The 15,317-nt window shown below is 44.3% G+C and overlaps 1 protein-coding gene across 1 annotated transcript in view; it reads right to left on the reverse strand.

Annotated features, from left to right (window-relative positions):
• CNTNAP2 (contactin associated protein 2) overlaps positions 1 to 15,317 on the reverse strand; it is a 653,718-nt gene that overhangs the window by 156,740 nt on the left and 481,661 nt on the right. Inside the window, exon 16 of the mRNA XM_070766812.1 lies at positions 13,409 to 13,579. Coding sequence (XP_070622913.1) covers positions 13,409 to 13,579 — 171 coding nt within the window. The remainder of the gene's footprint in view (positions 1 to 13,408; positions 13,580 to 15,317) is intronic.

Below are 15,317 nucleotides of genomic sequence, written 5' to 3' on the forward strand. Positions count from 1 at the left end.
ATCTATCTATCTATCTATCTAATCTGACTTCTATGCTGCCCAATCCCAAAGGACTCAGGGCGACTTACAACAAATAACAATAAAAAGAAGTCAAGAAAAATAAACCAATCTAAGTTCTAAAAATCCTAATTAAAACTCATAATAGAACAACTCAACAACATGCATACATGCCATTCATACAGATTCATACACATGGTTAAGGTAGTTGTTGATTTAGGACATGATGTGGCCTTACGAAAAACCAGCAGGGTGGGAGCAGTATGACATTGGGGGTCAGTTGATTCCAAAGAGCTGGGGTGGCGACAGAGAAGGCCTTCCCCCGCAGTCCTGTCAATCTGCATTGCTTAGCTGATGGGACCTGGAGGAGGCCAACTCTGTGTGCTTTATTTGGTATCTGGGAGGTATGTGGCAAGAGACTGTGTCATAGATAATCTGGCCCTGAGCCATATAGGACTATATAGGTAATAACCAACACCTTGAATTGTGCCCAGAGACTAATAGGAAGCCAGTGCAGCTCACGGAGTATAGGTGTTATATGGGTGTATCGAGATGCACTCATGACAACTCACACGGCTGCATTCTGGACAATTTGGAGTCTCCAAACACTCTTCAAGGATAGCCCCATGTAGAGCGTGTTGCAATAATCAAGACAGGAGGGTTGAGCAACTGTGTGTAGAACCTCTTGGTCCAAATAAAGCCACAGCTGGTACACCAGACGAATCTGGCCAAAGGTCCTGCTGGCCACAGCCGAGAGATGGTGGTCAAGGTTCAGCTATGGGCCCAGGTGGACAACCCAAGTTGCAGACTGTGTTGGGGTCAATGCTTCTTTCCCCCCCTCCCAGCACAATGGATGGACAGATTGGATAGCTCTTAGGAGGAAATGCCCACAGCCACTTGGTCTTGTCTGGGTTGAGCTTGATCCTGTTGGCTCACATCCAGACCCTTACAGCTTCCAGGCAGTAGCACATCACATCCACACTTCACTGAATGGGGTGGAGATGTATAACTGTGTATCGTTGGAGTTCTAATGATACCTCACTTCATGCCATCGGATGATCTTAGCCAGCAGCTTCATGTAGATGTTAAATAGTAGGGGGAAGGGGACAGATCCCTGCAGCACCCCACAAAGGAGAGGCCAAGGGGTGGACCTTTGCCCCATCCACTAACACTGACTGTGAGCGACCAGAGAGATAAGAGGAGAACTACCGTAAAATGGTACCTCCCATTCCCAATCCCTCCAGCCATTGCGAAGGATATCATGGTCGATGGTATCGAAGGACTCTGAGAGGTCGAGGAGCACCAGGATAAAGGTATGTCCCCCCCATCCTGGACCTGCCAGAGATCATCCATCAGTGCGACCAAAGCTGTGCTGTGACCAGTCCTGAAAACAGACTGAAAGGACTCAGCTTCATCCAAGGACTGCCAGAGCTGGAGTGCCACCACCTTCTCAACGACCTTACCCAAAATGGGCTGGATGGAAATTGGCCTATAGTTCTTCAATTTGGCTAGATCCAGGGACGGTTTCTTGAGGAGTTGTACAACTGCCTCCTTCAACAGTTGCAGAATGGTCATCTAGGTTGTTAATGAATATGTTAAAGAGTACTGGGCCTAGGACTGATCCTTATGGTACCCCGCTGCTTACTTCTTTCCATGTAGACTTGGACCCATTGAGGACTACTCTTTGGGTGCGGTTGGTCAGCCGGTTGCCAATACATCTGGTTGCTGTCTATCCCACTTTTCTCTAGTTTGCAGAGTAGTAAATTGTGGTTCACTTTGTTGAATGCTTTACAGAAATCCAGATAAATTAAGTCCACTGTGTTTCACTGGTCAATTGATTTGGTCACAGTGTTGAAGAATGAAATGAGATTGGTTTGGCATGATTTGTTCCTGACGAACTCATATTGGCTATTAGTTATTATGTTGTTAGTTTCTAAGTGGTGGCAGATCTGTTTCTTGATTATTTTTCTAGTATTTTCCCAGGTATTGAAGTTAAGCTGATTGGTCTGGAGTTTCCCAGGTCTGGTTTTTGTTTTTGCCCCTTTTGTAGATAGGACCAGGTCAGCTCTTTTCCAATCATCCAGTAGTTTTCCTGTGATCCAGGATTTTTGGAAGATATGGTACAGTGGTTCTGCGATGACATCAGCTAGTTCCTTTAGGACTCTGGGGTGTAGTCCATCTGGTCCTGGTGACCATTCTCATTTTGATTGTTTAGTTTAAAGCGGTTCAGATTTTTGTCTAAATTTTCTATTTTTCCTTCCAGTAGTTTGATCAGTTTACATTTGGTACACATAATGTTTTGGAGGTCTCTGGGTAGAAGAGCGTACATTGAGCATAATCTGCAAATCACAATAGAGTCTGCTCCTTGTTCTTCCATGTGTGTGGTAGCTTTGGTGCAAGTTGTGTGTGGGAGTATTATATCCAGAGTCTGTTTGTGGAAACTTTCTTATTGGGTAGAGTTTTGAATAAAGCAAGAGAGCCCAAAGGTTATTACTCATTTGAGATCAAATTCTGACAATACTAAATCTCTGTATTTAGGTAGTTGCAAAATCCATGCTCCTTTTCTTTGTCTTTTTAAAAATTTTTATTATTCTTTGTTTGTAACCATGTTCAGGAAAGTGATTGGTAATTTTTTTACATTAAAGTTGTAACTTTTTAAGTACCACTCATTGGTCACATTACCAAGGCAAAAATAAGAGATCAAGATACATTAGTATACCTAAGTGCCCCTAAATGGACTATAGATAAATATATTAAACTATTAGAATGTGCAACTTTGCTTAAATTTCCAGCTAGCCTTGAATTTCTCATTTTAAGTGAAAAATTTAGTCTAATTATTGTGTAATGTGATTATAAGGAAGGGAATCATGTCCATCTGATTAAATCATTGGAGAAAAGATTTTAAAATCAAAGGAAAGTGGCATTATTATTTATCATAGCTATGTAAACAGACCTACTTCTGGGCTGGCTGGATAAGAACATTAAATTCGGCATAAAACATTCTAGTTTAAGACAGGATAGCCAGGCTGATTTTTTTTTTCTTCATTGGAGAGTTCATAGAGTATGCATGATAATAAAAATTTAAAACCTTTTCTTCACTGGGTGAAGGCATTTTCTTTCTGTGCTTTTAACTTTTTTGTAGCAATTTAAATTTTTTATCTTTTGGATTGAAAACATTTTACAATTACAATTACCTCCAGGGCATACAAAGACTTTCACACACATATACACACAAATGCAAGAGAAACGAAACAGAAAAAGAAGACAGAATCCTCAGGTTTAACACCCTGGTCATTCCCATCATAAATCTCAGTTCAATTAGGGAAGGCACTACTTATCATGTGATTAATGGATTAAAATATCACATGGTTAAATGGAAGAAACAGAGAAAGAGAGAGACACAAACAAACAAACCCCCCAACATTCCTATTTATATATTGCCTTTGTCTTTTAAGTACTTTTATTTAGCGGAAATAGGTTTTCTGTCACCTGCACCTCTGTAACTGTCTGGTTTGGTTCTGCAATCCAACAAGACTGACACAGACTTCAGATGATAATTAGAACTGCAGAAAAAACAATTAGTGCCAACCTGTCTTCCACTGAGGGTTGAAAAGTTGAAGTGAAAGAGTCAAAAATAGGCCTGTGAAAATATTAACTGATCCCTTGCATCCTGAACATAAACTGTTTCAACTCCTACCATCAAAATGTAGCTATAGAGCACTGCACACCAAGACAACTAGACACAAGAACATTTCCCTCGGTCAAACTATTTACTAAGCCTGCACTACTATTACTACTAGTTTTTTTTCCTCATCATTTCTAACATCCATCTCCCCCACTTATGAATGTATAACTGTAACTTGTTGCTTGTATCCTTAAGATTTCTATTAATATTGTTTCCTGATTGCTTATTTGATTCCTATGACAATCATTAAGTGTTGTACCTTTTTTAAATGCACACTGAGAGCATATACACCAAAGACAAATTCCTTGTGTATCCAATTACACTTGGCTAATAAATAATTCTATTCTATTCTATTCTATTCTATTCTACCCTACCCTACCCTACCCTATCCTATTTTCTTGCTTCATCCCTGAGCAAAGTCCATTTCTCACAAAGCTTGTGTGTGTACATTTTCTCCATTCCTGCCCGAATGGACAATATGTCCTGACCTCAGGCCTCCATCAGTCTCCCTTGGGGAGATTTTAGTGGGATCCTAAACTCTGAGCTTCCCCTTTTTTGGCCTGCTCTTCCCACTGTCTGTGACAAGACTCCAAGACTCCACTGTCTCTATTTTTTACTTGCAACCTTGCAACCACAAAATACAACACCCCTGTATATTCAATATATTTAATTGAATGGGAAAATATGGAATATTAACTATAAATTAACATTAGCAACCTCTTACAAAGAAAACCAGTATAAAATGTTTTATCAGTGGAATTTGCCACCAACACGACTTTCAAAAATGTTTCCTAGTACGTCAAATATATGTTGGAAATGCAAGAAAACAAAACAAAACCAGGAACGTATTATCATATGTAGTGGACTTGTATATGCAAAAAAATATTGGAAAATAATTAGAAAATACATAGAACAAAAACTCTCTCAAACAATTTATCTAAAACCAGAATTATTTTTACTTGGTATTAAAGACTTAATTAAATACTTAATTCTTCATTTAATAATGGCAGCAAGAATGATATAGACCCAAATGTGGAAGAAAGAAACAATTCTTACAACTTTAAATTTTATAGTTAAAGTTTTGGAATGTGCAGAAAGGACAAAACTGACTATGGAACTTAATGATAAAGATGAGTTAGATTTCTATACAGCCTGGGAAGGATGGTATAAATGGCTCAAAGAGAGGAAATATTTAAGTAACATAAAATAAAATTAGCATTAAGTTCATCATTCACAAATGCAAACAGAAAGGATACGCGCATCTTGCCGCCTTGAGTGCCACTTTATAAGTCTTAATGTGAGCTCTTACATGTGTTCGGTCAGATTCAGATTTACTCTTCCTCCATCGCTTCTCTAGACATCTCTTCTGGCATTTCAACTCCAGGAGCTCCTCGGTAAAGCAAGGAGCTCTCGGGTTCTAGTGCCACAGAGAGGTCGCAACGGCGCAATTCAATCAAGAGCCTCCTTCGCAACCCTATTCCAGGCCACAGCAAGAGACTCTGCAGAGCTGTCGACGAGTGAATCTGGTAAAACCCCAAGCACCATCTGAAAGCCCTTTGGGTCCATCAGGCATATGGGACGGAACCACCTAGTCAGTTCTGCCTCCCTTCGGGGGAGGATTAGAGCCAGGAAATCAAGCCGCAGTAGAAAATGGTCTGACCATGACAAAGGCAACGCTTCTAAGCCCCTTAGTCTCAGACCATTACTCAATTGCTGCAAGAGGAATACCATGTTGGGTGCATGTCCCCCCTCATGAGTCGGACCCTGAACTACTTGAGTCAGGTCCATGGCTGTCATGATGGCCATGAACTCCTGTGCTAACCCAGAGAAACCGCCGAGTGACGGCAGATTGAAGTCCCCCAGGACAATGAGTCTGGGGAACTCCACCGCCAACCTGACCACCTCCTCAAGCAGCACAGGCAGGGCTGTTGACATGTAGCTGGGAGGCAGGTATGTGAGCAACAAGCCCACCTGAACCCCTAGGTCCAACATCACAAGGAGGGACTCACAACCCGCAATCTCTGGAGCAATGAGTCTACATAGGCAGAGGTTCTCCTTGGCTATAATAGCCACTCCTCCCCCCCCTTCCCTGGGTCACAGATGATGCCATACCTGAAACCCGGCTAGGCAAATTTCCGAGAGAGGAACTCCTCCCTCTGGGCCCGGCAAGGTTTCAGTCACACATGCCTAGTCAGCCTCCTCATCCAGGATCAAATCCCAGATGAGGAGAGCTTTATTTACCACCGACCTGGCATTGAGTAGCAGCAGCTTGAGCCTAAGCCCTGGATTACACTCGCCCACTCCAATCATCCAACCTTAAACCCCCCCATTCATTCATCTCATACATATCATTCCACCCTTCCCAGTCATCCATCATTAAAACCCCCGCAATAAATTAGTTAAAAAAATTAATATAAATCTAAAATTCATACTAATTATTAAAAATATAGGGAATATAAGAGGTAGTTCTGATTTCAACTAATCAGTTAAATCAAGTCCATAAAAATAACACCAGATCTAAAAGGTGAGTTCTAGAAATGTATGATGTTCGTTGGTAAAACAAAGTCTGAGTCCTGGGTATATAAACTCTGTCCTCCCATGCTCTTTGGTATCAGCCACTATTGCTGGTCAAGTCTTTCTCTCTGCCTCTGTCATTGTTCTCAGCTCCCCCACCTCCACGGCACTCCCGGCTCTCGTGAGTCGCCCTGGATGCCTTCCAGTGTCTCCGCTGGTATTGGAGGACATCTCCAGATCTCCAGGCCCTCAATGGTAGCACACAGCCTCCACAAGATTCTCACACCATCAGATTTCGGCCCGCCAGTCTCCTTCTCTCAGCCTCCTCCCTCACTGCATTGCCTGGTCAATCCACTCTACGCGCATCCTCCATCTGCCAAGCCCTCCGATGCCGAGTGCGCCCACCATGTAGCTACTTGGTGTCCTGGGTCTGCCAGGAGGTCAAGTTTTTTTTAGGGACATCTTCTTTCACTTATTTTCTTCCTTTGGCCAGTGCAATACAATTAGTTCGGCTCGCTCGTTCACTCACTCGTACGCTCGTTGGCTCGCCCACCTCAGCCCGCCTTGATTTTTGTCTTGGCTGGGTTTCCCGATCCTTTAAAAAAAAATTTCCATCAGCATGAGTCAGCGCCAAATGGCAACTGCCATTTTCCGCATCCCAGCTGACTCCAGATTGAGCACTCAGCATGTCCACGGCTAATACAGCTCATTCCGCCGCGGAATGCTGCCGGAGTGGGAGGATTCAGATGCAGGATTAGTTCGCCTCTCTAAACCTCTAGAACTAATTTGTCGGCTTGAACTGAATGCCTCTATATTTCCAGATCTTCCACCGAAGTCTGGCGGAGCTGCAGTTTCCTCCCTCCTCTTTGCTGCCCCCCCCACTGCTTACTTTTATGTTTTCTTTTTAAAAGTGGAAAATTAATTTAAAAAATAGTTTAAAAGAAAAAAAAAAGAAAATACCCCACCCCCAACAGGTAAGGTACCTTCTGACCTGTGATCAGCCCATCAGTTTTTCAGGCAAATGGCCTGGGAGGACTTTGTCTGCCAAAATTACTCAAAGTATGGGTACCTCTTTTCCAGAATAGGGGTGTGCTCAATGATGCTCAGCCATTCACCCAATAGTGAATCTCTCACTTGCCTTTCAACTCCTTCCCACACACTCTCTCCCTTTCTCCAACACAAGGTCCTGCACTTTGTCTTGATCTCCTATACTTTCCAGGTTCTGTTGGTAGACTGGATCTTTCTGTGGTTGGGAAAGGCACAGAGGGAGCAAGATTCAGCTGTGATAGAAAGGAGATCCCCCCCACTGCATTCACATATCTCCTCAGCTTTTAAAGTTTAAATTTAGAGGTACTGACCTTCTTTTCAAGCAACCTTTGAGCTCAAAACTCAAAACCCTTTTAAAACCTTTGTTCCACATGGTCAAGGTTCAGGAAAACTCACCCACAGGCTCAATGGATTTGTGCTAGCGAGAGGGGCTTACCTGGGCCAGGTGACCTGGGCCAGGTCCACTGGTCAGGTTAGATTGGAGTCCCATCTTTGGGTGCCAAATTGTTAGAAGAACTGTCCATCTGAGTTCAGTTCCAAGCTTGGAAGGATGGCTTAATGGTGGACAGGACTACATGGTTTTGAGGTCCTGAGCAAAAATAGCACATGGATGAGAGAGAGTGAGAGAGAGGGGGGAGGGAGGGAGGGAAAGGGGAGGGAGGGAGGAACACTTTGTAGTGTCTTGAATCCCAAGCTTGATTAAATATTGCTGGGTGATGAAGTAATGAAAGGGCTTTGGGCAATTCCTATAATGGCTGAGGGCTAATCCTACCTGTTGGATCTTGGATGAGGGTATTTGCTTATGAATAGACCTAGTTATCTCTTTATCTCTTAAGTGCTGACATTTGCTGTGGGCTATTGAGGAGGGTAGGGATTATTAAGAGTGAGTCTGCTTCCTGCCTTAAAAAGAATTGTTTCTCCATTTCTCATCTAAGGAAGTATAATATTTTAATATTTCCTAGAATGGTGATGGCGAACCTTTGGCACGTGTGCCACAGGTGGCATGCAGAGCCATATCTGAAGGCATGTGAGGCATTGCCCTATGTTATCTCCAGCACGTATGTGCATGCTGGGCGGTTGATTTTCAGCCTTCTTTTCAGCTGTTTGCACTCTTCCCAGATTTCAGGAAAGTTGGGAATGGTGAAAAATGGCCTAAGAAGCCAACAGGAAGTTCAGAAACTGTAGTGACCAGGCAGACAGCTGAGGCAGGTACAACTCAAGTTTATTAACCTTAACACAGAACAGAGATTCACCACACTTGACAGGTTACTTATACTTAGTAAACAACCAATAGGAACGAAATGCCATTCCCTCCAAAATAGCTCCCCCTGCTGTTGCCAGGGACATAACACCCCTTCCCCCTAGGGGGCGCAGGCGTAATCTTCTAGATACGCCGGTCTACGTCGGATACGCAACGGGGGCAGATGACTGCAAGCCATTCCCGAACTCCCCTTCCGGAGCATCACCACCAGCAATAGGGACAATCTCTTTGTCAACAGCTGTAGGGAAGTGATATAACTCTTTAGCCTGTACCGGCTCAGGAGAGCTTCTCCTGTAAGGCACCACTATTGCTTCTTGGGGTGGCACTGCCTCTGGGCCACCCAGCTCGCTGCTAACAGGGCTATTTGGTAGCGCAGTATCGGTCGCCTCTGCCCCTGGGTCTAATTCCACCTGTTGGCCCCTTAGTTGATCCACGTGGCGATGCCACTCCCGTCCATCCTGCAATAGTATGGTGTAAGCACGGGGACCCTATGAACGGGTGATCATACCCACAACCCAACACGGGGACCCCAAGAAATTCTGAGCGAACACTGAATCCCCAATCTGGAAGGTACGAGCAATGGTCAACTGTCGCCCGGGGTTGCCATATAACGGATGCAGCCGATCCAACACGATTCGCAACCTTCGTCCCATTAACAGCTCCGACGGAGCCTTATAAGTGGTGGCGCACGGTGTCGCGTGTTGTGCTAACAGTAGCTCATCCACCCTCTCCTGCAAAGTACCCTGCGTAATTCTGGCCAACATATCCTTGGTGCTGCGCACCATCCGTTCTGCCAAACCATTGCTTGCGGGGTGCCAGGGGGCTATCCTCACGTGGCGGACCCCCAACCCCGCCAGGTATGCCTCAAACCCCCCAGAAGAAAATTGCGGGCCGTTATCCGAAACTATAACGTCCGGGTATCCATGGGTCGCAAACAAGGCTGATAAGACTCTGATAATCTCGCTGGTTGTTGTGGACTGCATTATTTTTACCTCCAACCACTTAGAGTACGCATCCACAACAATGAACAACATTCTTCCAGCTACTGGCCCCGCGAGATCGATGTGCAACCGGGACCATGGCATATTGGGATTTTCCCATTCCAGAGGTGCAGCGGCAGTAGGGGCTGCTCGGGTCTGTTGGCACGGAAGGCAACTTGCAACCTTCCTTTCAATCGCTTTGTCTAGCCCCGGCCACCAAATATAACCCCTAGCCAACGCTTTCATTCGCACCACCCCGGGGTGGCCAATGTGCACTAACCCCAAAACCTTAGACTGCAATGACGCGGGAATCACAACCCTGGCCCCCCATAATATACAACCCCGCAGTACAGACAGTTCTTTCCTGCGGACCCAATAAGGCAACAATTCGAGACTTACACAAGAAGGTGGCCATCCCCGCATAATCCAGGAAGTTATTACAGACAGAATTGGGTCCTTGGTAGATTCCAGTGCAATTGTGGCGGCTGATACATTGATAGGGGATGCGTCGATGGCTAGAACTGTGGAGATGGGGGCCGGATCCAGTAGAACAATAGGCAATGGGGAACGGCTGAGTGCATCAGCATGAGAGATACTCCTTCCCGGCCGATAAATTAACTCATAAGAATAATTAGCTAGAAACATGACCCAACGATTCATACGAGGGGACAAAATCTCGGGGGTTTGGCGGTTACCCGCCAGAATTCCCAGTAGGGGTTGATGGTCAGTGACCAATTGGAAACTCCGGCCGTACAGGTAATGGTGGAAACGTTTAACTGCTGCCACCAACGCTAAGGCTTCCTTATCCAGCTGTCCATAATTCCTTTCCGGCCGACCTAGGGTCCTTGAGTAAAAGGCAATAGGGGCCTCTTTTCCCGAAGGCAACACATGGCTAAGGACAGCGCCGATGCCATAGGGGGAGGCATCACAGGCTAAAATGAGTGGCAATTTCGAGCTGTACTGAATAAGAACATCATGGGACACCAATAAATCTTTGATGGCCGTAAAAGCGCTTGCCTCTAACTTCCCCCACCGCCAAGGAACCCCTTTTGTTAGCAACCTATGCAGAGGCTCCACAATGGAAGCCTTGTGGGGGAGGAACATTGCATAGAAATTTAACAGACCCAGGAATGACTGCAATTCCGCTTTTGACCTAGGTTCGGGGGCTTCGGTGATTGCTTGCACCTTAGCTGGGGTAGGGTGGATACCTTGCCCATCTATTAGGAACCCCAGGAACTCTACACTCTGTGAGGCAAAGGTACATTTTTCGGTTTTCACCCTTAACCCCACCTCTTGGAATTTACTCAATACAGCCCGTACCCGCTGTAACAACTCAGAACGGGAGGATGCGGCGATGATGATGTCATCGAAATAAGGTAAGGTCCCTGGAATTCCATATAATAGCCGCTCCATGAGCCCTTGGAATATTCCGGGAGCGGAGCTAATTCCAAATTGTAGTCGCGTGCAACGGAATGCCCCCCGATGAGTGATGATAGTTTGTAGATCCACTGACTCAGGGTCCACGGCCAGCTGCTGATATGCCCTGGACAGGTCAATTTTCGCAAAAACCCTACCACCCTCTAAAGACACGAGTGGTGTGCGAGTGCCCTATTAACAGTACATTTATAGTCCCCACATAATCGTACTGAACCGTCAGACTTTGAGGCCATGACCAAGGGTGTTTCCCATTTGGCTTGGTCCACCGGTTCCAATATCCCTAAACTGATTAACCGATCAAGTTCAGTGTCCACTTTACTCTTAATAGCCAGTGGCACACGGCGTGGCTTCAGACGCACCGGTGGAACCAAAGGCTCTACCGCCAGCGACACTGGGGTACCTGTATACTTCCCCAAGATGCCGTCAAAAACTGAGGGGAACTCCTGAGCTAACTGCTGGGACATGGAACCATCAGTGACAACATTAACCCCCATAATGGTAAACCCCAATGCTGAGAACCAGTCCAGGCCTAGCAAACTTGTCAATGGGCCATCAACTATTATATGGGGCAACCGCCCACAAAAAGACTTGTAATGAACTGGAAAATAACCTTTTCCTACAGTAGGAATCAAACGACCTTGGTAGTCCTTCAGGAACAGTGGACACGGACCCAAACGCCCCTTTGACATGCGGGGGAAAAGTCGTTTAATGGTGCTCCAGGACATCAGAGAAACCGACGATCCCGTGTCGATCTCCATGGGGCACAGAGACCCCCCCACTCGCACGAACACGGTGATCTTAGTAGCAGGCGACAACTCTTTCTGCAGCTCCGACTCTGACGAATTGGTGATTGGCGGGACGACCGACGAATCCCGGATGGTGTTGCAGAAATCCCGGTGACCAGATGACGGATTGATGATTGACGGGAAGAATGACGAATCCCTGATGGCGTTGCAGAAGTCTCGGCGACCAGACGACTCCCTCTGCCACCCCCTCTGCTGCGGAGGCCACGATTCCCGACCAGGAAAAGACTGAACGTTGGAAGAATTCCTTCGAGAACGGCATACTCGAGCAATATGCCCTTGCCTCCCACAGCGGCGGCAATAAGCCTCCCGGAAACCACAATTGGCCCGGAGGTGGTCACCACCACAACCTCCGCAAGGACTACGCGCACTCCCGGCGGCGCGGGGCTCTCCCTGTGGTGATTGCCTGGCCCTTGTTAAACTGGCCAGTCTGTGCACTTCTTCTTCCTTCTTCCTCCTACTTCAAACTAGACTCAATGTCTGCTGGTAACGGAGGCGACACGACTGTGCTGTGCGTGGCAGCCGTGACAGGCGGCAAATCCATATCAGCCAAAGATTGAGTGGACATTTCCACAGCCCTGGCCTCCTTCAATGCTGCCGAAAATGTCAAATCTGTCATAGTCAATAGACGGCGCCGTAGGCGGGTGTCTCTAACACCGTATATTAAACGATCTAACAGGTAATCGTCCAAATCATGAAATTCACAAGATTTAGCCGCGCGACGGAGGGCAGCGACAAACTGATTAATTGTCTCCCCCTCTGCCTGGTTCCGATGATAGAACAGATAGCGCCTAGCACTTCGAGAAGGTGGGGGGGCATAATGATTTTGGAGCGTATTGAGGAATTCATCCCAGGGAACATCATGAATAGAACGAGGGGCAAAAAGGGAGAGAGAGGTTTCTAGCATTTCAGTCCCGCAAAAGCTCAAAAAATACGCACGTTTCCGATCACCGGAAAGGTCTTTGTAGTCGTTAGAAATGAGAAAGCATTCAAAGCGAGCAAGATATGCCTCCCACGACTCCCCTTGAGGGTTGAAAGGGGGAAAAACTATCTGCGTAGACATTATTAATTACCAGTATTTGTCCATAGGAACGTGGAATCGGTGGATCGGCCGGGTGTGGATTACCTCGTCGCCAGTGTAGTGACCAGGCAGACAGCTGAGGCAGGTACAACTCAAGTTTATTAACCTTAACACAGAACAGAGATTCACCACACTTGACAGGTTACTTATACTTAGTAAACAACCAATAGGAACGAAACGCCATTCCCTCCAAAATAGCTCCCCCTGCTGTTGCCAGGGACATAACAGAAACGAATTTTCGGTTGACTCATTGGGCTACTTTTTGCTGTCCTGAGCTTTAGGAGGCTTTCCTGAACTGGGGGGGGGGGGCGGAGAGTAAAAAAACCCTAAGGGTCCTATTGGAAGTCCGGAGGCTTCAGTGGGGCCTCTGTGCATTCACAGGTGGTCAGTGGGAAGGTTGTGTGCATGCACAGGGGGAGGGCATTGCATTATAGGGTTGGATATGCACATACACACTATTGCGTTCGTACCCTTTTGGTACCCAAGCAAAAAAGGTTTGCCATTACTGTCCTAGAATACTTCATTTTCCTAGGAAAGTGATGGGTGCTAACTTCCTATATTACTTTCATTTGATACTCTCATTCATGCAGTGGACATACTTACATTTTAACTCAAGTTTGATGAAATCTGAATTCCCCCGATTCTCAAGGAAGATTCCATCGGGGGCTGATGTTTTGAAGTAGAATGAAATGTCAGCACTGGTCTCTCCTTGAAAGGTGGAGAAGTGGAGATATGAAGATCGAGTAACAAATGAAGCAGCATTCCAATAATTCTCTGTAACATATAAAAATATATTTCTTTTGAGATATGTGCTACTTAAAATTAGGCAAAATAAAAATAAAGGGTCAGAAAACGGAAGTTTGAAATGAGAAGCAAGCTACAGTATTTGTCTTCTATATAGAAAAATAATATTTTTAATTTACAATATCTAACAGTAATAAATAAATATCATTATCAGTCTTTGTTTAAGTGGGGTTTATAGATTTCTTCATCCAATAAGTGTAACTAAGATTAAACAGTAGAGATTGTCCCAAAATTAATTACTAAACTTCACGACTGAGCTTATGTCTCTATGTCTCTTTGTAGTTCATTCTATCTACAGCTAGTCTCATTAACTGTAATTTAGTAAATGTTCCCTGAAAAAAATATGTTTCAATAAATACTGTAATTTATATTATATTATAATAAACAAACAAACAAACAAACAAACAAATAAATAATTTATATTGAATAAATACTGTAATTTATATTATTATTATTATTACTATTACTATTACTATTACTATTACTATTATTTATTAGATTTGTATGCTGCCCCTCTCCGTAGACTCAGGGCAGCTCACAGCAACAATAAAACAATGCACAACATGGACAATTAAATATTAGATTCTCTTTTTAAATGTAGAAAGATTTGTTCTAGATATCAAGAAAGATAAAGTATTTAAAAGTAAATTAAGAACAATATTGTCATAAGTTATATGACTTAAGGAAGAGCTGGACTGGCGCAGCAGGTAGAGTGCTATACTGCAGGCCACTGAAGCTGATTCTAGATCTGTAGGTCAGGGGTTCAAATCTCATCACCGGCTCAAGGTTGACTCAGCCTTCCATCCTTCCATCCTTACGAGGTGGGTAAAATGAGGATCCGGATTGTGGGGGCAATATGCTGGCTCTGTTAAAAACTATTATTGCTAACATGTTGTAAGCCACCCTGAGTCTAAGGAGAAGGGCGGCATAAAAATTGAATAAATTAAATTATAAATAGAAAAATAAATAAATAAATAAATAAATAAATAAAGATAGATAGATAGATAGATAGATAGATAGATAGATAGAGCGCTGGTGAGACCACATTTGGAGTACTGTGTTCAGTTTTGGAGACCTCACCTACAAAAAGATATTGACAAAATTGAACGGGTCCAAAGACGGGCTACAAGAATGGTGGAAGGTCTGAAGTATAAAACGTATCAGGAAAGACTTAATGAACTCAATCTGTATAGTCTGGAAGACAGAAGGAAAAGGGGGGACATGATCGAAACATTTAAATATGTTAAAGGGTTAAATAGGGTTCAGGAGGGAAGTGTTTTTAACAGGAAAGTGAACACAAGAACAAGGGGACACAATCTGAAGTTAGTTGGGGGAAAGATCAAAGGCAACATGAGAAAGTATTATTTTACTGAAAGAGTAGTAGATCCTTGGAACAAACTTCCAGCAGACGTGGTTGGTAAATCCACAGTAACCGAATTTAAACATGCCTGGGATAAACATATATCCATTGTAAGATAAAATACAGGAAATAGTAAAAGGGCAGACTAGATGGACCATGGGGTCTTTTTCTGCCGTCAGTCTTCTATGTTTCTATGTTTCTATAGATAGATAGATATCAATTATTTTATCCTAAAACATAGCTCCTCCATATTCTGGGGAAAAATTTGTATTATTTAGTCTTTTTGCATATTCAATATGCAAATTCCTTGATTCAACTGATTAATTCTAAGGATGGATAGGACTTAAA

Source organism: Erythrolamprus reginae, chromosome Z, assembly GCF_031021105.1.
Source record: "Erythrolamprus reginae isolate rEryReg1 chromosome Z, rEryReg1.hap1, whole genome shotgun sequence".
In the NCBI taxonomy this organism is placed as follows: domain Eukaryota; kingdom Metazoa; phylum Chordata; class Lepidosauria; order Squamata; family Dipsadidae; genus Erythrolamprus; species Erythrolamprus reginae.